At 37.8% G+C, this 24,949-nt stretch overlaps 1 protein-coding gene across 1 annotated transcript in view; it reads right to left on the bottom strand.

Moving 5' to 3' along the window:
* GABA-B-R3 (gamma-aminobutyric acid type B receptor subunit 3) overlaps positions 1 to 23,532 on the bottom strand; it is a 28,550-nt gene extending 5,018 nt beyond the window's left edge. Inside the window, exons 1-2 of the mRNA XM_065239202.1 lie at positions 23,169 to 23,532; positions 7,552 to 8,064 (exon numbers count right to left, since the gene is read on the bottom strand). Coding sequence (XP_065095274.1) covers positions 7,552 to 7,977 — 426 coding nt within the window. The 5' untranslated portion in view covers positions 7,978 to 8,064; positions 23,169 to 23,532. The remainder of the gene's footprint in view (positions 1 to 7,551; positions 8,065 to 23,168) is intronic.
* Positions 23,533 to 24,949: the final 1,417 nt, after the last annotated feature.

Here is a 24,949-nt window from a genome sequence, read left to right as displayed (position 1 = left end):
TCCACAGTTATTAATTGAGAGCTTTCGATGCCTGTACCATTTTTGCATTGATATGATTGTGTGGCAAGTCCAATCATACTTCTATATGCCCAGGGAAGTCGAGAAATTTTCCAACCCGAAAAATTCCTAGACCGAACCGGGAATCGAACCCAGCCACCTCCAGCATGGTCTTGCTTTGTAGCTGCGCCTTTACCGACTGAGCTAAGGGAGGCCCCATTGTATTGATGTTTCAACCTTTAATCCCTTAAAGCTTTTGTCCTATCAAACTTTTGTCCGTCGATTTTTTATTCTTCAACAATGTCTTACAGCCGTTCTTAACTTTGGCATTTTGATCATAAAGTTAATTTACTGAAAATAGGAGAAATTCTGCTGATGAATGATGCTCAAAATTGTATCAAATATATCAATAATAATCAAAAGAGCAAGTTTATCATTAATGAAATACCTATAATGAATCGCAACTATAAACAATCTAATCTAATCTAACACCAACACAGCCAGTACATGAAAGCATCCTGGAAAATGATAGATATACCTCCATCCTTTTTCATGTCTATTTGGTATATTTTGAACATCAGAGATGCGCAAAATATATCAAAACGGCCAGGCCTACTGTGCAGCTTTTAAGAGACAAGATGATTCAGAAACATCGGGCCTGTTAAAATCAAAGATTAAAACACGATGCTTCAGAATCCAGTAAATGGATGAAACGTGGACATCTCGAACCGTACGTTCCGCTGTATTGTTATTTATAAATGATTGGTCGTTGGGAGCATCTAATCTAAAAAAGTTAAGTGTTGCTCAATTTTCCTCGAGTGGTTGGGACATGAGCACTAACTCTTGTCCTAGCCTATGTGGCTTATGGTTATAGCGCCATTACTCGCTTTCTGAAAAGAGAAAAATAGAATAAAAGGAGAAAGGAAATGGAGGAAGGAACCCTAGTTCTATCTTCCCTTGAGAAAAAGCGGGTATCTAATCAATCTACAGGAAAACTTCGCTAAGACTCACAATGGCCCTTATTTCGGGTGTCACTTCACGGTGAAAACGAAGTAAAGTGACCAGTTGTCACTAACGGTGAAGTGATTGCCATGTAAATCAAATGGGAATCACTTCACCGTGAGTGACAAGTTGTTACTTCACCGTGAAGTGACATCGGTAATAAAGGCCAATGACTCGTGAACTTTTCCTTTTGTATGCTTCATAAAACCTCGCAAAATTTTCCAACGCTGAACACGAACAGGTGAGAACTAGATTTCATTAAAGAGTAATAGAATGAAAATATATATAAAAAATATAGGAACATACAAATGAAAATAAAGGGAAGATCTAAGCCTTTACTGCTGCACTACTGTTGAACCAAAGGCACTTCCAAGACTTTTCCGGCTTATTTCCAAACTAGTTCAAAAATTCTTCAGGTAAATCATGAGCACATGAACTTTCAAGAACAAAACATCAAACGTCTAAAACCAGCAAAAAAGGGCTAGGACGACTATCTTGTTGAATAAATCAATTGGCAAATCTATGTTGGAACTTGGCCATACCCACTCGTTCCCAACCTTTGACAATAGCGCGCTCGATTTCTCATCAAAATACAGCACGAAATCGGCTCTTCGAAATGATGTCTAAGACAAAGTTGTAGAAACCGAAACAGGTGAATGTATAAACAGGAACGAACTCACCATATGAACGATGGTTTGCCCGTGAAGCAAAAACTTGGAAGACTGTTGCATTTCCTAATTCTAGCTCAACACATTAAACCATTTAATCGGATCTTCAAAGAAACTCTTGCACAATCCGCTTCCAATCAGAATCATCGGGCTAGCTTGCCAATCACCTAATAACAGCTCTGACGAAAAGGATGCTGATAAAATACACTTTGAATTAATCATGTTTTGTTGTTTTTGACATCATCCACATCCAGAGGGCCAGTCACTTCGAATGTATGGGAATGGTAGGAAACCATTTGGAAATGCATGAGAATTTTCAGTTTTTATTCATTATCGTCTTTATGGGCAGTTTTAGATGCACAAAAATTGCACGAGTACATTACTATGGTGATAAGGTAAACACTCGTTTATTTGTTTCCTTCTGTGAAAGCATGTTTAGTCACAAATCGTGGATTTTCTGATATTCTCCGTACTGCAAAAATGATTTTCCTACCACTGAAGGGGCGACATCTCTCGGATCTTCAGTATAGCTACTACTCAAATCATATAATTAATTGCATTGCACTCGATCACTTGTACTTTCTTTGCACTAAAGTTCTTTTCTAGAACTATGTTATCGAGTGGCACATTGTTTCGGGCTAAAACGCTGTGAAAAAATCAATCACAGAAAAACTGAAACCTAAAATTTGACACTCGGACATTTTTCACGTCCTTACAGAAGCAGAGCACACTTCGATCGATCTTTTCACCACTTTTCTAATGAATCGCAACTATAAACAATGACAATAAATAGCTCAAATATAAGCAATTAAAAATTAAGCAACAATTATGGTCTTTTGATACGTACTATGAGAAGGAGTTAGCTTTATTTGAAACAAATTCCATTCACTAAGAAAAACGTGCCATTTATAATTTCTCCATGAAAAACGTATTTCTTGTTTTGAAAGTATGCACAAGTACATTAATTCGACGATAATATGAAAAAACATTATAATATCTTCAAATTATACGCATGGCATACGAAATATTGAATATGGTAATGTCAGGCATAACATTTGATAACAGCACAAAAGCATTTGTAAACAAACTTTCTAAGGCCCTTTACACGCGAACCAAAGTACGCCCACGCAAACCAACAACATCATCGGATAGGGGCAACTATCACCTTTCCGAAAATGGTATTGATTTGCGTGAGCGTACTTTGGTTCGCGTGTAAAGGGCCTTAAAAATTTTGTTTACAAATGCCGTTATCAAATGTTATGCCTGATGTACATTAAGTTTTATTCTCACAAAGTTAGAACCGTTAAGTTTGTTCGTTATATTAGATACTAGACCAGGGAAGAACTGACTTGCACTCATTTCCAATGTTTGTGTTTCTTATTGAACTCAAAATATTTATCATCAAAGCAGGGCTTATTGTTTGACATGAAGAATATGTATGGCTAACGGCCAGTTCATTTAAAATAGAGAAAAAAAAGGATAAGGGTTGTGTCCAAAAGACGACCGCATTGCTGATGTAGGACTCATTAATATAATTTAAAAACAAAATAATTGATTTTGAAATAATAAAATTAAATTTTTGACATTCGATCCTTTATTATTCATATTTAGGTTCCAAACATGTCCACCAAACTTTCGGAAACTTAGTAATGTTAGTCGTGGCAAAACAATCTTTACGTTTCAGAACTATTACAGACAAGTGGCTTTCAACTGAAACTTATTTAAGTTAATTTAAATTCAGTTTATCTTTAGCTGTCCTCAACTAAAAATCTATAAAGTAGCAAACGTTGTGAATAATGGGAATGCCAATTTGATTGTCAATCATGCTCATGCTCATTAATTGTAGATTTTGTGCCTGAATTCCAATGGCAATCCACCGTTAGAGAAATGTGCACACTTCGTTCATATTGGAGTGTAGCTAGGCATTTTATTTTGCTGTATCTCAGTAAAAAACATGCCGAGATTCAGCTAATAAACGAGAGTATTTTTGAGATTTCCTAGCTATGCCCATCTCGACAATACACTCTAAGTGTGTATGGTGTTTAAATTTTGTAAGCATTTGATCGATTAAACGAAAAATTATATATTATGAGTTGTGACAATATTGCTTGAAACCAACGAAGTCCAGATAGAGCTGGAATTAGGGCGTAACAGATTTTGAAAAACAATGACTTCTCTCGTTGATTTCTAGCAACTCAAGGCACGCCAACACAAACCAACATATCCATAGGGTAGGGGAAGCCTTCCCCTATTCGATGGTAATGTTGATTTGCCAGGGAGAGGCATGTCTTTCGAGAAATCATCGAGAGAAGTCATTGTTTACGAAATCGTTTATGCCCTAATTTCAGCTCTATCTAGAATTATCCATCTGATGAAGATGTTAATTCAAAGCAAACCATAGGTAGCCAAATGGCACTTTCGTGCCGCTCAACTGAACTTATCTCCATTAGGCCTTGTCCATCTGAACATCTTTACTGGTATCTGTAAATTTCGATATTACAATGAGTTATACAAGTCGACATGCAATAACGTCTAATGGTGTGTCCAGTGTCCTCCGTCACGAACCGACTAAACTTATACTGGAACGCTCTTTTATAGCCTCACGTAATCGGCTCGTCTACTCTACTCTAATGGTGGTAAGCTCCAACCGGTATTATCCTCGGATTAAATCCCGATCAAGAATGTCCGGCTGGTATGATGTCGACATCAGAGTTAATCAACATAACTCTGAGCAAACATTTTTCAGATCATACAAACAGGGACGGTATTAAAAGCTAATTCGAGTTGGAGCTTACCGCCATAAGTGTGTATGGTGTTTAAATTTTGTAAGCATTAAATCGATTAAACGAAAAAATAGTATATTATGAGTTAATATTAGAGATAATATTGCATGAAACCGACGAATTATCCATCTGAGCCAATTTTTCGAAGTTCACAATCTAATGAAGATGTTAATTCAAAGCTAACAATAGGTAGCCAAATGGCACTTTCGTGCCGCTCAACTGAACTGACCTCCATTCGGCCTTGTCCATCTGAACATCTTTACTGATATAGTTAAATTTGGTGGAAATTTAGGTATTACAACGAATTATTCAAGTCGACCTGCAATAACGTCTAACGATGTGTCGAGTATTCTCCGTGATGAACTGACTCAAAATATACTGGAACGCTCTCGCGCAATCGGCTCATCTCTCTGTTCTCTCAATAGTCATAGCGAGCGAGCACATGATTGGTTGACTACAACTAAAAAGTTTGATCAATTTTCAATATGTAACCATTGATAAACAACTATCATCTTTATTTCAAACACATCGTACATCCAATCTAAATCAAATGGTGTGATTAAAATTGAAATTCAAATGACCATGTTTTAAGCGTTCAAAACCTAACGCTATTTCATCACAGATTTTTTTAATTGCATCCCAGTATAGTCCAAAAAAACTTCAATAGGAGTAAATAGGTTTAAAATTCCACAGCAACACAATTATGATTAACGTCTATTATGGCTATCATACATTATGGCCATGGTTGCAGAGAGTCATAATTTGACAGGTTTTATAAGTCAAACACTTAGATTACAACTTTTTCTTCGTTCCTAGCTTACTAGTACAAAATAGCATCAAAACATCAAATGACTAGTCAAATGATTCAATAATTCTGAAAAACGTGTTTTTATAGCAAACGATTGGCCGTAACTCTGATTACGGCCATTGTATATTATGGCAAACGATTATTCTGGCAATAATCATTATGACAATTATACGTATGGCAAACATCTGTACTAGACTGGCCTACAAAAATAAAAGTTCTGATTTTCCACGGGCCAACCTCTAGATTTGTGCCTTTAGGTGAGAAAACCATTCTCTGAAAGTTTAAGCTCATTTGGTTGTAAGATGAGCTGGCGCTTTTAGTTTGAAAAAATTATTTGATTCAGATTTTCAAAACTTGTAGTTCAAGCAATGAGTAACAACTTTGCTGCATTATGAATCCGGTTAATTTTATTGAGATATTCACTTTTTAATGTGAATTTTGTATATGACAATTTCAACGAAAATGCCGGCGCCGGTGGTATAGTGGTAAGCGTGACAGCTTTCTAACACCCCAATGGGTCTGGATTCAATCCCCAGCCGAGGTCGGTGGGATTTTTCTGAGGCATAAAAATCTCTGGTCACGTCTTCCTTCGGATGGGAAGTAAAGCCGTTGGTCCTGGCCCATGTGTGTTGTGAATGGGTGCGATATCCTACGCAGGTGTGGAAGCTGCCTTCCTGCACATTCGGTTGCCGTCAATGGATGGCAATCGATGTCCGTCGATGATTGGCACTAGATTGCGGAACAGAGACCGACGTTAAATAAAGGAAAGAAAAAAAATTCAACCAAATCCCCTTATACAATCATTAAACCAAAAGCACCAGTCCATGTTACGTCAAAAACAGCTGAAACATTCAGAGAGTGGTTATCATCAGCTGCCTGTATTTTGTTGCAATATACGAACAAAATGCATATATAAATTTAAAAATAATATCTACATAATACCAACTTGAATCGTGAGCTGCCTTGACAAAAGTTGTTCCTTATAATTTAAGCTAAGTGTGCTGAAATTCTGAGCTTAATCGAGATTCTGAACGAGTTTTATGTACAAAAGAGTGTAGGGATGTTATTTCTCCATACATTGCAACCAATCCCAAGTAAACCAAGTTTTATGAGGGTTCTGGACATCATGATTTAGACTTGTAGCATGCTTTAAAACCTCGATAAAACTAGTAATGTTACTTGGGTTATCTCCATATTAATTTGTATTCAAAAGCGCCAGCTTGTGTTACATGCTGTTTATGAGCAGAAATTTTCTGAGAGTGGTTTTCTCACCTAATGACACAAATCTGGGGATTGGTTGAAAAAAAAAACATATTTAAAAAACCCCATATAAATGTGGGCCAGTCTAATCTGTACGGCTAACATATTTATGGCAATTATCTGGTCACCAGATTATATTAAAGATTTGTATAATTTTTTTTTCAGATTCCGTACTGTTTAACCGGATGAACAGATTTTGTAATGGGGTTGTTGGAAGGTTTTTAAATAATTTTTAAATGTTATACACGGAAAATTTTCGAAAAAATTTTTGGCTATGAAAATATGTCGTAAAGTTGTAATACGTAAATATTCATTCGATGAAAAAAAAACTTGCTTTTACGCTACAGTCTATTGTAACTACCATGAACCGGGGTAAATTCTATAGTTTTTTTTAAGAATATTCTAAATATTTTTTATAACATTTATTTTTGTTCAAATATTAGTTGTCTTAAACAAGTACTCAGGATACTCAGAATTCATGGAAATTATAGAATTGTGTTTTGGGCTTACTTTTATAATACTCGATGAATGTTGAAAAACCTGCGTGAATCTCAAACAATTTAGGAATATGAAACTTTGAATGAGTATATAATCAGAAACATCATAAGCAATATGAAGACAACATTGAATTTGTGATGACTATATCGGAAATATTTGTAGTAAGTGATAAGACATATAAAAACTATGTAAACCATACTATACTAAAAACTACAAAATGGAGCCAATGTTTCAAATTCGTAAATAGTGCAGAGAGTAAATTTAATCATTATATTCTACCATTATCAAATATACCCCGTTCTACGGTACTTCCATTGCGTATACGAAGACACTGCAACATGTTATTGTTAACTTTGCATGGAACGTAGATTCCTTTTTAAAGGATCATTATGTTTCCCCATCGTACCCTGATTGTAAACGAAAAAGGATAAAATGTTCGAAGGTTTGTATAGCAAATTAATCACAAGATAAAAGCGACCCCCAAATCCTACAGACAAAAAATACCTCCACCCAAAAGCCACACACGAATACGTACCTTTGTATCATTCGTTAGCAGCTTCAGTGTGTATCCCAACAGCATCCCCCTTCGGTTGATATGCTGAACAGCTAGTTGAGCAGCTGCTAGTTCACTGTAGCCTTCCTTTCGGATCCCGTGCCGGGTGCTCAACTCGAACAGCCCCAGTATGGAGATCTCTCGCGAACGTTTCTTCCCGGTGGCTGGTCGTGTTCGTTCGAAAACCGTATTAATGGAATTTCTATTCAACACCTTCGTTTCATTTACCAACAGGACCGATTTATCTATGCTTCGCAGAATCCTACTTCTCGCTGCAAACTCCGGACCACGGGTGAAATTCTCAAAGTACTCCCCCGAGGACAATCCCAACGTCGACAAAGGGGATGGCATTCCAGCACCCGAAAGCTCCATAAACCACAAGAGGATAAACGCCAACCGCAGTAACATTGTTCACTTTAAAAGGGTTCTTTCGCCCCTTTTTTAGCACCCTTCCACTCACTGTTTGTCTTGCCTTTCACACATTCGTCACTTCTACTAAAACGGAACCATCATCTTCATTGGAAAACGTCCTTCCGAGTTGAAAGCTTGAGTGGGACTGTGTCTTGGCGCCAGTTTGAAAAAGTACCTCACTGCTCCTCCTAAACACGACTCCCAACTCCCACCCAAATCACGGAGAGATTTTTAGAGAATCTCGCTCCATGGCTCTCGCAATCGCTCTCCACTACATCTGATGGAAGCACGTGCTTGTTCTCCATAGATGCAACGAGCTGATAACGAGCGTCTATCATCCCGCCCCCCACCCATTGTGTATGCCATATGTTTATAAGTGAGGTGAACACAGACGATGGACGAACAGAAGATTCTTGAGCAACATTCTTCTCAAACGAAGGCCCGATCATCCAAGCGGCAAAACAAAACGAAGAAATCCATCCCCATCCGATACGGTTGGTTCGGCTGACCTGTACCTTTCGGGCTTTTCCACCTGCCTCCCTACACCTACTAGCCACAGCAAGGTAGGTAGCTAGGTACGTGACTACTACAATAGATTGGAAATATGTCGTAGAGTAAATATTAAATCGACTCTAATGGGGTTGTTGGATGGGAATTTTGTGCCCTTTGATGACGAGGGGAAGAAGGCGGATGACGGACGCATGATGGAAGCAACCCGAGATCGAGGGTTGCCCATTGCTAACTGGAAACTGTTCTAAGAGCGCGCGCCAACCACGGTGGAATGAAGCTGAAGAGAGATATGGAATTTCCCTCGGGAAAAGCTTGAGCTGTGATGGTGTTCACTCACTGGAGCTTGCGATTTTGTTCCTCTGAATGGGTCGGCATTAAAGTCCTCTAGTAAAAGTATGGACGACTGTCATCAGAAAACTGAAAATAGCTGTTCCAATCTAGCAAAGCAGTGCATGTTGACAGCAGGGTGTCTTCCATTCATTTTGACGAAAAACATGTTTTATGAAATTATGGAATAATAAAATATTATGATAATATTTTGTATGTGTAAGTAACAAGAAAAGATTGTAAAGTTTATGTCAATTGGAACAGCTTTTGGCAGACGTCCATACTTTTCCAAGAGGGCTTTGGTCAGCAGGTACTTAGGTAGGTACGTGATGCATGGCCTACCATATGCTGATGACGCGACGGCGGTAAAAATGGGCCTGAGCTTGCATCCGTTTTGCACCGTTTCCTCTCTCGCTAGACGATTTGTGTACCGATGGATGGTGGTACAGTGGGCTAGACATTTTAAAATATCAATAATTCGCTGTACCACACAAAATTCAAAATTTAACAGTTTAAGAAATCTTTTATCTTTATCTTTCTTTATTAAAGAGACTTTCAGCCATCTCTGTTCATCTCTGGTTTAAGAAATATTGAACTTTAAACTTTTCTTATATTTCATACAATGCGCTCTAATAGGATGTATGTTGTAGCTAATGAACTAACGCATAGGAACAAACTTATTATTGATTTGTGCACGGTGAAATCATTGATATTATTGATCTTTTCTGATCGATAGAACGGAAATGGGCGATTACGACGAAGTAACGCTCTACCCTATTGAGATTTTTGATTGTTTTTTTTTAAATATTTAAGCCATGGAAAGATTTTTAAGATAGAAAACATAGTCAAATTTCATACTTGCAGGAATTTTTAAGATTCCCGAACTAAGATATGTTTTCAAAAATCCCAGAACTCAAATGTGCAAATGTGAAATAAAAATCACTATACTGTACCTAAAAAAATCAAGGGTAATGGATCTGAAAGAAATGTCTGGATACCGACGCTGTATTTGTCTTTCCAATTGAATCCTTGATTTTTTTATAATTCCAGTTATTTTTAATAAGGTTTTAAAAGGACTTCAGTGATGATTCCAAGCAATTTTTTATTTAAATTCTACGGTAATTCTGAAAAGAATACACATGGATTTGAAATGAAAACCCCTTGAAAATTCTAAGGAAAATCCCAAGTTAATTTTGAGTAGACTTAGCTTTGAGGGATTGTGTGAAAGATTTTATAAAAAAATAGAAGGGTCTGTGCCTAGGGGCACGAACGGAAGCATGAAGTAGGACCGCTAGTGGACGGAACAAATGTGAACATTTCTTTTAATTGATAAATCATCAATTATCTTAACTCTTTCCGTTTTTTATTTGTAAGCGTAGTATTTATTTCAAAGAAAAAGTTGATGAAGAGAAGCCAAGGGACTGTCAACTTGAGTATTTTCGATTCATCTACTCGACTTTAAAAGGTGTATTTTGATTTTTTTGTTATTTATGAATTTTTAAGTTTTGTGCATTTTGGTATTAAAGTGTATTCAATTCACCCCTTACAGGATTTCCTTCCGAATTATATGAATGGGGCGGGGCGGAAAGTATCGTTTGTGCAGAATATGTAAAAAAGGAGGGACTTCGAGAGATTGAACTCGTGAGAGCTAATTTTCTCACAAATTTGATGTTATTGGTTTTCTGGGGACTGAATATACACCCAAAGCGAATTATTCCCACTTCTCTCAAATTCTATATGGATTTTTAATACTTCCTACCAGCGTGTTCTGGAAAATGGTCGGACGATGATTAATCTCACCAATACATTCGGGCCTACAATTCCACACCTTATATAGAGACCATTTTGAGCCTTGATAGCTAGCTGCTTGCGGGAACTGATGACCTTCACAAATGTCCAAATAACACTCTTATCAAATTTATGGTGATCCTGAAAAGGACAATTTTGTAGTGATGGTTGAGGAATACTGAGCTGAGCACGACGAGCTATTGATTCCGATCCTAGCCTAGCGGTGGGACTTCTTCCTCCTTCTCTATGGTTACTCATATGAGCTCTGCAGCTCGCTGCTTGCAGGCAGCCTTTCGTTGTTGTTGTTGTTGAAAGCACTCCTGCGGCTGCTACTGCTGCTGCTGCTGCTACTACTGCTGCTGCTGGACTGGACACCACCACTTACGGTGATTGAATGAGCACCGTTGAGTGGGACCGCATCGAATTCGATTTTTAAGTCTGTGTTAGGGAATGCGCAAAAACTCACAAACAGGCTGCTTTTTCATGGTATACAGTGTGATAATTCAATAATCAATAAATTATCTCAACATTTAGTGGCAAACCATTCATAAATTTTGGTAACATACTACAAATTCTATAATCCACTTTAAATTTCATATGTAAGCGCCGATTGAAACAATCTTTTTGACGTCACTACAAGGGTAATTGATTAAACGAAAGAAACGAATCGTGCTGAATGAAAGCCGAGGAAAAACTAATTGCACCAATATATTCAGGCCTACAATTCCACACCTTCTATAGACAGGTTGCGCCTTGATAGCTAGATGCTTGCGGGAATTGATGACCTTGAACCCTATTCGCACGCGCCCGAGGATCGAAGGCGAATGCCACTTCGACTTGTTTCGTCTACTTACTACTCTCTGACGACTGTGCTAGGGAAGCAGCATATGCATGTAGGTAATTGGTGGATTTGTTAGTTAATTCGACACTTTTGGACAATGCTGGACATTTACCAGTTTTTCAATAGTTTCTTGTTGAAAATCAACATTCGAAGCATTGTTATTGATGCGTAGCCATATTTCTGATCGATTGGTGATAAAATTATTGAAATTGGACCAGGGGCAGCTGAGTTATTAACGTTCAAAATCTTTCTTAATTTGTTACATGTTCCATTTTCGGTTTTCACAAAGTGTACCCCCATATAGAAATACGTCCTACGTCAAAATCTAAGCGTGAGATTCATGTGGAATATTTTTCAATCATCTTAATATTATTTCACTTTGCAAACAAATTTCGTTCCAATGACCAACAGGCGATATAAATTTTAACTCAATATTCCTTCATCAGTTGGTAGATCAGGGTGGTTTATTTAGCCAACCAACCATTGGGTCGAATATCATTGTGCCGAATGCCACTAGGCCTAGTGCCATTAGGCCAAATCAGTCATTAGGCCGAATTATTAAAAGCAACATATTTAACTTAAAGAACACTTTGGAACAGTTTTAAACACCCTGGGATTTTAAAATTGCTCAAGGTCCTATCTATCGTGTATCGTATCATAGACTGATATGATGTGTAAAAAAATTAAATTTTTGCAGAAAAAATATAACATCCAATACAGTAATGACCGATTTTGTCAGCCCCTCCGCGCTTCAGACTTTTAAATTTCAATAATTTTTCATAATCGTATTTCGAAAGCTTTCTCATTCATTTCCAAGCTAGATGTTTAGCTTTGCTGCAATAAAACCACTAAAAAGGCGCATGATTTTATAGAAAATTGGAAAACAGTTTCAAAATGGTGGCTTATAAAATCGGGTCAATACTTTACTGTCTCTTGCCGTGCGGATCTATTTGGTTTTTGCTGAAGGAAGTGTTACTGCTTGTAACCTTCGACGAATGTTTCAACCCTGTATACTATATTTTGGTGTCAGATTTGCCTTATGAAATACCAAATCATTGTATTTAAATATAAATTGTATGCAAGAATTAATTGCATTATCTAAATTAAAACCTATTAAATTTATTTCTATTTGATGAACTCCAATGCCGTAAAGTAGAAAACATATTTTAATAAAAATAGACCGAAGAAGTTGTGAACCGTTGTCACGCTTAATTTTGAAAAAAAAATCATTCCAAAAGACGAGCAGCACGATAAAAATATCGAATGTATTGTCAAATGAGACGACTCACAACCCTACGAGTCAGATAGGAGTTGTGCAGATAGGGTTTTCGAAAATCTAGCTAGCGTAAATCACGTGATACGATCGTCATCGATGGGTTGATGATCGTATGATGATAATTGGCTTGTTTAACTTCGAAAAATATACCTATTTTTACACATCATCTGATAGAGCTTTGTTTTCTGAGCACAACGATATTTTTATCGATCCTGTAGACATTCATCTCGATTTTTAAATCAATATTTAAATTTTTGATCGTTGACACTAAATCTATTCGTTGACAGCTCGCTCCCATACAAAGTCCCACCAAGGGGCGCTAAGGTGGTGATTTTTTCTAATGTAATCGTACTTATTTAAAATAGTTCCAGTGTACCAAAATTGATGAAATTTTGGATTTCGGTTCCATTTTTAATGCAGATAACGAATATGTATTTACCTAAACAACCCAATTGGCTACCTACATTCAAAACCGACACTTCTACATAAGGGTTCCCGATCCTTAATAGAGGTTTCTTGTATCCTGGGAAGCGAGGAAGATTGGTGCATCCAGAAAAGTTATTTAAAAGTTCAGAAAGTGAGATTCAAACCCGTTATTTTACCGGAGTTAGAGAAGTTTTGGACAGCCAGTGTTAATTACTCTTGCCGGTTGAGTCTCTATAGAAACGTTAAAGGAGCTTAGCTCCAAGTGTAACCTAACTCGCCAAGAACAATACACGGTAGTGACCACGTGGTGGTAAACTGGACCTCCTTATCACTAACGTTGAGACCAGTTAGAATTCCGAAGGGTCGTCTTCCGGTTTGTGAAGTTTAAGTCGACACCGTGAAGTGAAAACCGGTTAGACAAGGGGTCGCGATGCGAGTTAGGTTGAATTCCTCTCGAAGTGTGTGAAGATTGTGCACAGTGAACCGCTTCCCAGATGCGCTGAACCGGTCGTACGTCAACACACGACGTAGCACCCCGTTTTGCATTGGCGCTGTTAAGTGTGAAGCGATCCTGCGACGAGGGAACACGTGGCATCCAACGGCAGCGGCGGCGGCGCCGGCATCAGCAGACATCAGGCAGTGAGTCAAAACCTTAGAACATTTGCCTTATCCTAAAATACAAAAGTGCTCCAAAGTTTGGTTCTTGATATTATTGAATTTCCCCTGAATATATGGTTTGGCTTAGTGCTCTTAACGTAACGCTTGTGTTCCAACTCTTGCATGCACCGAAAGAAAAGTTTCAGGTTGGAATTTTGTCACTGGTTGGATTCAGGTGAGTTTCTTCTAGTGCGGTATGCCGACCCTGAAAATTAGAGTTGAGCTAGCCTTTAGTTACATGCTACCTAAAGCTTCAACAAATTTAAACAGTACTTTTCAGTGCTCAATACTTACCATTTAAATTTCTACCTTGTTTGACTCTTATTCCTCTTCGATCCTTGTTTTGACCCCCCCGAGGTAATCCTGCTTGGATATCGATTTGAAGAATTCTTTTTCGATCCTTCTGATTCTTATAGTAATCTGATTGGAAGTCAACTTGGTTCTGTCACCAAGGCACCTAAGCGCAAAAGAAAAGGGCAATCGCTTGATCCCCTTGAAATTCAATTGAGCAATCAATTTGATATGCTTACGGATGATGAGAATGGTCCATTCAGGCAAAATTCCATTAAACATTCCCGGCTTGATTCCAAAAGGAAAAGATTCCCTCTATGTTTGGTAACCACTTCCGATTTCCATGCTCTTTGCACGGAACTTTTGAACTTCGTTAAATTTAAGTTTTCATTCAAATTAGCCGTCGAGGTGAATGCCGTGTATTGGCTGAAACCTTGGACGGATTCCAACGTCTCTTATCAAGTATCTTACTGAGAAGCAACACCAAATTTTGACTTACGATACCAAAACTCAACGTCTGTTCAAGGTTCTCATGAAAGGTCTGCACAGTGGTGAATCCCTGGATCAGATCAAAGATGAATTGACTAAATTACTTGGAGTGACAAGTGTTACCGCGAGGCAATTAATTTAAGATTAAATCTATAAGCCAACCCGCATAGCTGCATAAGTCTTAGCTGATGTCGATACGAAGGCAAGGGAAAAGAAATGAAAAGTAGGGCAAAACAACGACAGCTCACTAACATAATCTGACTGCACTATTTACTTAGGATGCTCCAGTAGGATAAACATGCCCACACGCGACATATCTGCGCATGTAGAATAAGATTAGTTTTCCCTCTTTGTTCATCCTTCACGAAGGATAATAACCAATGTTCGAATTCTTATTTGTAGAGCCATATCGGATCTGAGTTACAAAAAGCAATACATTTATGAGCATATTGAGAAATCCCGATTCCGAAAAGGACATAGTATCGAAGGACTCGAAAACATAGATGAGCCCTTTTTAAGCCCACGTAGAAATTCGATTATAATTAGCAGAAATTAGCTTAAAGTATTGATAGGGACATGGAAAATTCTATAGCGACAGGAAATTATTTTAAATAAATATAGATCGCTTTGTACAGAATGGAAAATAAAACTAAGTTCGCAGGTTACTCCAGATACAGGTTGCATCGTACAGTACGTAAAGCCTGATTTTTCACAAATCCCTGGTAATAAAGTCTACACTGCGAAGGACAGAGGAAGCCTAGGTAGGGTCTAAGTGTAAAGAACAGAAGATAAAAAATGAGAAAAATTGGCAAGCCGAGCGGTAAAAACAGCCAACCATTCATCCCAGCCGGGAATATTAACAGTGAAATCTTCATCCAAGAGTGCCTTCAGAAAACGCCTATTGCCATTTGGCATCTTGCCACTACTCAACAGTGACAAAGAAATGGTACGAGGAAAATAATGTCATTGTGGTACCTCGTGACATTAATCCTCCAAACTGTCCAGACTTCCAACCGATCGAGAAATTTTGGGCAATAATGAAGGCTGATTGTCGGAAATGGGAGGAGAGTGAAAATCGGTTCAAAACTTGAAGTGGACAAAAGCTTACAAAACTAGAGGAGAGAAGCTTGTTCAAACCTTCATGGCAGGAGTCATGTCAAAGGTCCGGAAGTGTCGGTGTGAGGGTGAAATTTAAATCTGTTATACTGGAACTTTCATTTACGAACCAAAACGGGGGTTCGTAAATCGAATTAGTGCGTATAAAAACCTCGTTATTTGGGATTTACTTCGTAAAAAGAAAACTCGTTATTTGGGATTTACTTCGTAAAAAGAGGTTTTTGAAAATATTGTCAAATACCCCACAATATGGGTATTTTTGGAATCCGGGTGACGTGTAGGGACCGAAAATCGATGTCTGACGCCATTTGAAATCCAAGATGGTGGCTTCCGGTTACAGAAAAACTTGGAAATTCTGCCAAACACCCCACAATATGGGTATTTTTGGAAAAGGAGTGACGTTTAGGGACCGGAAATCGATGTGTGATGCCATTTTTAAATCCAAAATGGTGGCTTTCGGTTACAGGAAAACATGGAAATTCTGTCAAATACCACCCCACAATATGGGTATTTGTGGAATCGGAGTGACGTGTAGGAACCGAAAATCGATGTCTGACGCCATTTTGAAATCCAATATGGCGGCTTCCGGTTACATAAAAACAGAAAAATAATGTTAAATAACCCACAATATGGGTATCTTAAGAATCGAATTGACGTGTAGGGACCGGAAATCGATGTCTGACGCCATTTTTAAATTCAAGATGGCGGCTTCCGGTTACAGGAAAACAAAAAAATACCGTTGAATACACAACAATATGGATATTTTTGGAATCGGGGTGACCTGTGGGATCCGGGAATCCATGTCTGACACCATTTCGAAATCCAAGATGGTGACATCCGGTTACAGAAACACTGGAAAATACTATCAAATACCTACAATATAAGTTTTTTTGGAATCGAGGTGACTTATTAGGACTGAAAACCCATGTCTGACGCCACTTTGAAATTCAATATGGCGGCTTCCGGTTACATAAAAACATAAAAATAATAATGAGAGAGAGAAGGATTAGTATTTTCCATTTAATTCCACTACTTTATTTGCTTATCCTTGACAGATACGCGTATTTCGTCTACAATGTGCACGTTAAAGACAAAAAGCTCTGCAGTTACATATAAAGTCATAGAATTTTATAGTATCGATACGGATCTTATGCCGGAAATTCATTCCGAGGTGTCAAAAATTACAGAAGTACTGTGCAAACAATTCAAGCGTCTTTGGATTAAACAACACCGAACGATGACCTATTTGTTCGAACAAAACGTTAGGTTTTTTGAACGACCATTTGAATTACCCAAATCTATTTTAATGCAGCTTCCGTGCTCATCGAATGAATCAAAACGCGGTCGGAAGTCATTACCATTTACCTCGGAATGAATTTCTGGCATAAGATCCGTATCGATACTATAAAATCGCGTCCAAAAAAGTTATTTAAAAAAAAACTGTTTTTGGGGGGGTCATTTAAAGAAAACGTTCGTTAACTCGTTACACAATCGTTTTACGAAGTTGGTGTCTTGAGCAAAGTTGTTTCATTTGACATAATCTACTTTGCTCAAGACACCAACATGATTTGAGCAAGTTTGTAAAATTTTAATTTTGCCCTGCCCTTCTAGGTGGATAGATCAGCAATATCCCAGCACCAAACGATAGCCCTTTGAAAACTCTGCAACTCTTCTGAAGACACCATCCTTCTAAAATGTCGTTTTCATACCGAAAAATAAAAAACGCACGTTTTGGGGGGTTTTGAACCATTGTGTGACGTGGTGGTTTTTGGCAATTTTTCTGTTACCGGAAGCCACCATCTTGGATTTCAAAATGGCGTCAGACATTGATTTCCGATCGCTACACGTCACTCCGATTCTAAAAATACCCATATTATGGGGTATATGACAGAATTTCCAAGTTTTTATGTAACCGGAAGCCACCATCTTGGTTTCCAAAATAGCGTCAGATATCGATTTTCGGTTCCTACATGTCACTCTGATTCCAAAAATACCCATATTGTGGGGGTATTTGGCAGAATTTCCAAGTTTTTCTGTAACCGGAAGCCGCCATCTTGGATTTAAAAATGGCGTCAGACATCGATTTCCGGTTCCTACACGTCACTCCGATTCCAAAAATACCCATATTTTGGGGTATTTCACAGTATATCTCAGTTTCCCAAAATCACAAAAAAACTCGTTTTTTGGAATTTACTTCGTAAAAAGAGTGACGTAAATTGAATACTGCGTAACAAAAGACTTCGTAAGCGGAGGTTTCAGTGTATTGCAAAAGTGTAAAGGAACATACTTGAGGAAAATAAATGTCGAGAAAAAGATTTGTTTGGATTTCTGTTAAACCTATAGCGTTCGTGTGATGATACAAAATTTATTTCCGGACACGCTTTAAAAACTGTCTTCAGTTTTATTCATTAACTCCCGATAAACAGCTACTAAAATGAACAAGAGCTTTATCAAATTGTGATTTGTTAGGACTTGTTAAATATAAACTTTAGATGAAGTTCATTCAAAAAGAGCTTTCTAACTGAGTTGATTTGAGGCTTGACATACGTTTGAAAATAGTGTTAACTGGTATGAAGCCAACAATTTCAGTAAGTGAGTTAATTGTATCTCGAATGACGTCATCTCCAATAAAAGCAAACATAAATTTTGTCTCTTAAAATCTTATTCTATTTGGTAAATATTCACTTAAATTTGACGCTTCGAAAATAAATTGTTGTTGATCGGCCGATTTTAGAGAAAGCGTCTGTCAAAATTGTCTGTCAGAAATAAGTCTACCGGAATAGCAAGTCAATTTGAAAATTTTCCATCTGTCAAATTTTAAGTGAAAACTCTCCAAATGAAACACACCCTAAGAAAACTGGCTGCTAAGACCGACATATGTCAATGTTTTGTTCAGTCTTAGTACTCAAGCTAGGGGTAAGACAGCTTTGGATAATGAGTAAAATTGGAGTAAATTTTGAGAAACTCTGAGTAACTCGAGTTGCTCAATATTCAATGTCAAGGTGACATAGCAATCTGTTTGTTTTGTGTGCATTCCACAATTGTCAAGCAAAGATGTTTGCCGAGGAAGATCTTATCATTGGGATGGCGATTATAATAGTAGGAATTTCTAGTTAACATGGAGTAGTGACACAATTTATCATAGTGATGATACAAACGGTTATTTAACACGGTTATTTAGCACTCCATTGCGAACATTTTGGCAGATTGCTGATTTTGGTGAAGTGATTAAAGTCACGTCGTGGTGACGCGTTTCTCCATTTGATTTACGCAGAGAGTCACGTCACCACGACATGACTTTTCTCACTTCACTAGTGACAAAAGTCGCTTTGACTCTTGAAATAACCCCTAAAGACTACGACAATTCAGTCGTGATTTCTGAGGGTAATGTCAAGGAAATTTATTTAAAATAAAACCCTTCCTCTTAGCAGCTTAGAATTGCAGCTCACTCACGATTTCGGATTAGTGGTGTGGCAATAAAATGTTGAAATTTATAATTGAAAGAACACACCGTTTGCCGAAAACTTAAGGCGACCCGTCATAAAGCACACCAAATACGAACTCGTTTTTCGTACCAGGCCTTCTTCGGATCATTTCGGAAATACATATTCCTGATTTTTCAACTGTGTATTCCTACCATTGTTCTGAGACTACGCTTATAAGAGTAATTCATGTTGAAAAGAAATACACATGGATTATTGAGTATTTGTTGCAAGAATACAAAACTAGAATAAATGATTACTCTGACAGCTTATGTTCGTTTAAACTGATTTAATTTTAATTTTTTTATGCCAGACTACTATGCTTACTTTTGAGTAATTATGAGTTACTCTAATTTACTCGCTGTGAAAATATTAACTCTGAGTGCAACCGTCTTGCCGCTAGTACTCATGCTTCAAAATTATATAGAGGCATTATTTTTGGGAATTTAGTTAGTTTTATGAATCTTGAAATTGTTCCCGGGATCCCGGGATTATTTTTTTATCAAATCCGGGAAACAATACCCTCTACGTGGAACTTCTCTATAGAATCTCTGAATTTCACAAAAATATAACATTGGCTTGAAACACCACTTACTGTTCATGCTGAAATCTGTCGGAAAAGCTTTTATTTTTTTCCTTTATTTAATAGATTTTCAGTCTTAAAAGCTTATGTTGTCATGAGAGACCGGAATCTTACTTGACTAGCTAAATTCCAGTCGGTTTTCCTTTGAATGAGATGAATTTTAATAGTCACAAAACGATGATAACTCATTGAAGCCCAAAAACCGATTGTCCTACTAAAACCAGGACGTCCAACCATTCAATAATGTAGCGAATTATTCTACGCTCAGCCCATTGCGCCACATAACTCCTTTTATTGTCGCGGGTCGACTAGGTAAAAATAATAGATATGGGATCATGGTGTGGCGAACTTTCATTCCCTCGTCATGTACCATAATTCCTTTTCCCTACCCATCCCCCTAGCCCCAGCACCAAACGGATCAGCCAACACAGAGAGGGTTTTTATTTTTAAATCATCTATCTTCAGTATGTTGCCCATTAGACTGGTGCAAAATTTAAAATTTTCGCTCCCAAATGCTGTAACGGTTCCAAATCATTCTCCCAAAATTTTAACTAATTTGAATAAAAACTAACTGTGCACAAACTATTTGAAGTTCATATGGAAATTATTTTGGGAAAAGCAAACTTTCTGTTGATATCTTTCTCATCATTTTGCTCTACAAAATCTTCTGTTATGAAGATGAAATTTTCGCAAATACAACTTTTCAATGGAAAGAACAATCGTGATACTCTAAGGAAGCCTTAACGTGAAACTTTAAAGGCACAAATGTCAGCTTCCACAAAACATACAAATTTGAAATTGCTAATTCTTGTTTGCTGTGCTACTACAAACAGAGAGTAGCAATTTCAAATTTATATGTTTTGTGGAAGCTGACATTTGTGCCTTTGAAGTTTCACGCAAAGGCTTCCTTAGAGTATCACCTTAATGATTCAAGTCGATACTCCCGCATAAACGATAACCATAAGGAGTGGCTAACAACCTATTCGGGTTATCATCCCAACAATATGTGGTACGGTGGCACGATTTGTGATATCGTTCATGTATGGTGCTCGTTTATTAGGGCTGTCTTAAGATTATGCTCAATCAACTGGCAGGCGAGATTGTGATAAATGTGCGTGAAATAGAATGCACAAATCATGGCTACTATGTCACACTGCACAATACAGTGTTGCCCACAAAGCAGCTGCTTGATCATGTCATATGATTGCCAATCTTGTAAATAATTAATGACTATTTTATTTGACGTTTGGCTGCAAAACGATCTGCTGCTAAGTTGTTGCTGAGAAAATATCTTACACGGGGCCGTACACTGATTACATAATGGAAAAGAGGGGAGAGAGGGGTCTTGTAAAGTCTTACAAAATATTATCATAGGTGGAGGGGGGGTTGATCCCTTCTTACGTAATATCATTTCAAAGAGTTCAAAAGTTGTATTTTTTATGATGGAGCGTTGTCCACGTATAGTTTATCAGTGCTAAAAAATTCTGAAACAAATTTCACAACTGTTACATCAGGCAGGTATATTGTATTTTGTGTGGAATTCACATGATGCGGATTTCACTGAAAGCTTGTCAACAAATTTGATAGCATGTTTATAGCTATTTTTTTAAATCTACAATATTTCTAAAAATGATTCGGGCATATTTTCATTCAAGCTTTATATAGATCTTATCAGTAAGTTCTCCTTTTTTCAAGAAATTGATCTCCGGGTATTTTGATATAAATTTTATGAATATTGGATGTATTGTTTCGTCTTAGAAATCTTAAAAAAAGCGCTGATTACTGTTTTAAGTTCTATATTTTATTACAAGTTTCACAAAAAATAGTAAGGCAGAGTTGTTCACATATAGTTGATTTTTTTTTTAATACTTTATTATAGAGATTTTTAGCCATAGGCTAGTTCATCACTTGAACATACACATATAGTTGAGAATAAATTAGAGTCACACAATGAATGATTTATTAATACAAACCAAGTCAATAATTCATCGTATTCGTAGAACTTTTAGAAACTTTATAGCCAGTTAATTTTTCCGGATATTCGCGAAGCAGAACTCTAAAATCCACGCAACTTCTGGTAGCAGTTTAATATTTTAACTAAATTTGATTTTTTTTTTAAGACTTTTAGTTTCCTTAAAAGACATTTTTTAAACTTTGTAATTTGGAAAATATTCGTACGATTTTAAGGGAGAGAGAGGGGGGTTTGATAAATGTGAAACATCCGTTACGTAATTAGTGCACAGTCCCCAATATTGGCTATGGATCTTTTTCTCTGATGTGTTTGAAAAAATTGTAGAAGGCGATGAAAAGCATAATTTGCATAAACTTCAAACGGTTGGTGCACAGGCAGTTTCTAAGCAAATGAGTTCAAATTTTGGCAAATGATCAGAATCCAATTTAGAACCATTTGAGCAGTGTGGATTTAAAATGTTGCATCAGTCTAATGCCCATTGCATGCTCTATATAAGACCGTATGTTGGCAACATCCAGCTTCATCCGTTTCCATCGACGGTGGCCGTGAGAAGTAGCAAATTCAGCAGAAAAGCTATTGTTTCATGCCATACGCGAAAGGCTGCTATGTGTGTTGTAAGCACTAGGCATACGAGAGAACGGAAGCAACAGAATGACGACAGCGACGACAACGATGTGTGCCAGGAATCAGGCATGAAAGCATAACGAGCAGATAATTTTCCAGGCTTCCGATAGAGTGTTGTACCATGTAGAATAGGTAAGTCAGCAGAAGTCGACGTAGGTAAATACCCGTGTGCAAATTGCTCAACAGATGCTGTACAACACGAGTGAACATTTGCATGTGAACGGATTCTTAACGTTCAGTTCAATTCCATATCGAGACTTCTGCACCTCTTCTGAATGGAATCGTTATTAGTAATTGTAGGAGGAAGATATTAGTTGAACATCCTCGAATAATTTCTAATATAAGCTCAATTATCAAACCTCATTTGGACGAGAAAGGTTGATCCGTGCTCGCTCCTACGAACGACAATGAGGTGCGCCTGGCGATCGATTCTACCCTCCAGTCTGTTTCTTTGTAATTGAATTTTAATTTATTGCATTTAGCACAAGTGCACTCCAATGCAGCTCGTTAAACCCATCCGCTTGACGTACGAGAGGGAGCACTTGAATTAGAATTTGTCCCATTTTGTGTTGCCCGTATGCAGTGCAATAACACATCGGTTGGTTCAAATTCCTCCCAAACAGCTTCCGGCGATGATTCTGCTGCTCCATATTTCACTGTCCGGATTTTCCATTAAAGCTCGCATCAGCCAAACGACGATTTGATTTATTTATAGCCTTTAATGCTTCTATCTTGAATCTGTCACTCCCCTTGTACAACACGTTCTACTGCCTGGTCGTATCCCTTTCCCCAAAACCACTACATACACAATCACAGTAGTATATCAGCACAAACAGCAATTCCCTCCGGTGGGGCACTATTCCGAAATATCCGAAATGCGCTGGTAAAGACACTTAAATTTTCATCTTTTCGTCTTTCACTCCGTACTATCTAGCACATGGACTGAGCCTACAAAGACCAATGCTCAAATTGGCTCCAACTCCCACGAGTGTGCTTGAGATTCACTTCTCCAACTCAAATAACCATTAAATTGAAGCTTTAAAGTAGAACCACTTGTCCACTCTTCAGAGAGAATGGCGAAAGGCCTTTCACTACCCCTATCCTCTGGCGTTGTTAAACCACCACTTATGTCCAACACCGGAACGAGCGCGGATTTATGTCAACCGAGTAAGTCCGTGTCTGTAATGCAACTAGACCAAGCAAGCAAGAAACTTCATCCTCCATCCCAAAACCAGATCAAACTCTCGGAAGGAATTTCCCACTCTCACTGGGTTTTCTCTCTCATCATGCCCACATACTTCATGTACACATTCCAAAAACAGCGGGAAATCCAAACAATCTCGTCGTCCTCATTTCTATTTGTTTTATTAATTATGTACAAGGTGCATTTCCCGAAACCGCTCAAACATACACACAGCATCCCAAGGCACGAGGCGAAATCAGCTGAAACGAATCCCGCCATGCCCACCACATGCGCACATCGAGTTCGTTGCTTTTGCGGAGGGGAAACATCGTGGTTAGCAACACGTGGTTGATGGCGGGATTTTTGGATTTTGTTTGTAAACACGTGGTCGGAGCTAAGATAATCGTAACATTTTGAACGTTCAACTACTGTTCTGTTCCTTTTCTTGAACAATTAATAGATATTAAAACATCAAGAGTACCCTTATGATGGCTTCACGCTAATAATGTGGCTGTTGTTCACTGTAGTTGAATGGAAAATATATGCAGCATAGATTATATAGAGAGGTACGAGTGTTAGCTGGTATTTTTATATGGATTCCTTGATACCTAGTTTTTGGTATTTTGTCAGTACTCTTACTACCAAAGATAAGGCGACTAGGGATTGAGAAAAAGGAATACCGGCTGAAACTCCATTCGCAAACAACTGCACAGAATTTATAATTTCTGCGAATCGCTATGATTCTCAACATAGATAATACAATGACGCTTTTGAAGGAGCTAACAGTACGAGATCTAAACAGCATCTAAAACAAATCCATTTTTTTCTCTGTTCGGGACCTAACACCACTGCGACCAGTAATTTGATCTATTAGTTTAGTGCATGTCGTATTACTCCATCACTATTGAGAATCGATTTTTTTACAGTTGTCATTCTCGCATTTATCGCAAGGATCCGACTCTAATTGAAAGGTCCCGCTATTTATACCCTTCGGAGTGTTGAAACACCCTCCAAAGGCGCGCCCCTTTGTCAGTCAAAATTAGATTCCTTAGCAACAAAATTAAAGAATGACACCGATAATTAGAACCCTAGTCTTAACCACTTCAAACTAGGCAACAACGAATAGAAGATTAGGAATCACATAGATGAAGACTAACTAACGCATTTTTTTCCTTATTTCAAGATCATCCTCGGTAGACAAAGCCGAGTCTTGTCACTATCAACAAGGCATAAAAAGTAACAAGGACTAAGATGTGTTCCTTGGATTACTAAAAAATCCTGTTCCCCTAGTTTGAAGTAGTCAGGACTAGGAATCGGTGGTAGATCTTACATCCCGTAACGTACCACGAAAAGGTGATCTACCCACGTTACGGGGCAACAAATCCATTAGAAATTGTTTCGTCC

The sequence above is a fragment of the Ochlerotatus camptorhynchus genome, unplaced genomic scaffold (genome assembly GCF_037179485.1).
Source record: "Ochlerotatus camptorhynchus isolate MF236.1 unplaced genomic scaffold, CSIRO-AGI_Acam_v1.1 ptg000052l, whole genome shotgun sequence".
NCBI lineage: Eukaryota > Metazoa > Arthropoda > Insecta > Diptera > Culicidae > Ochlerotatus > Ochlerotatus camptorhynchus.
The sequence above is the reverse complement of the archived record's forward strand: the minus strand, read 5'-3'. Positions and strand labels throughout refer to the sequence as shown.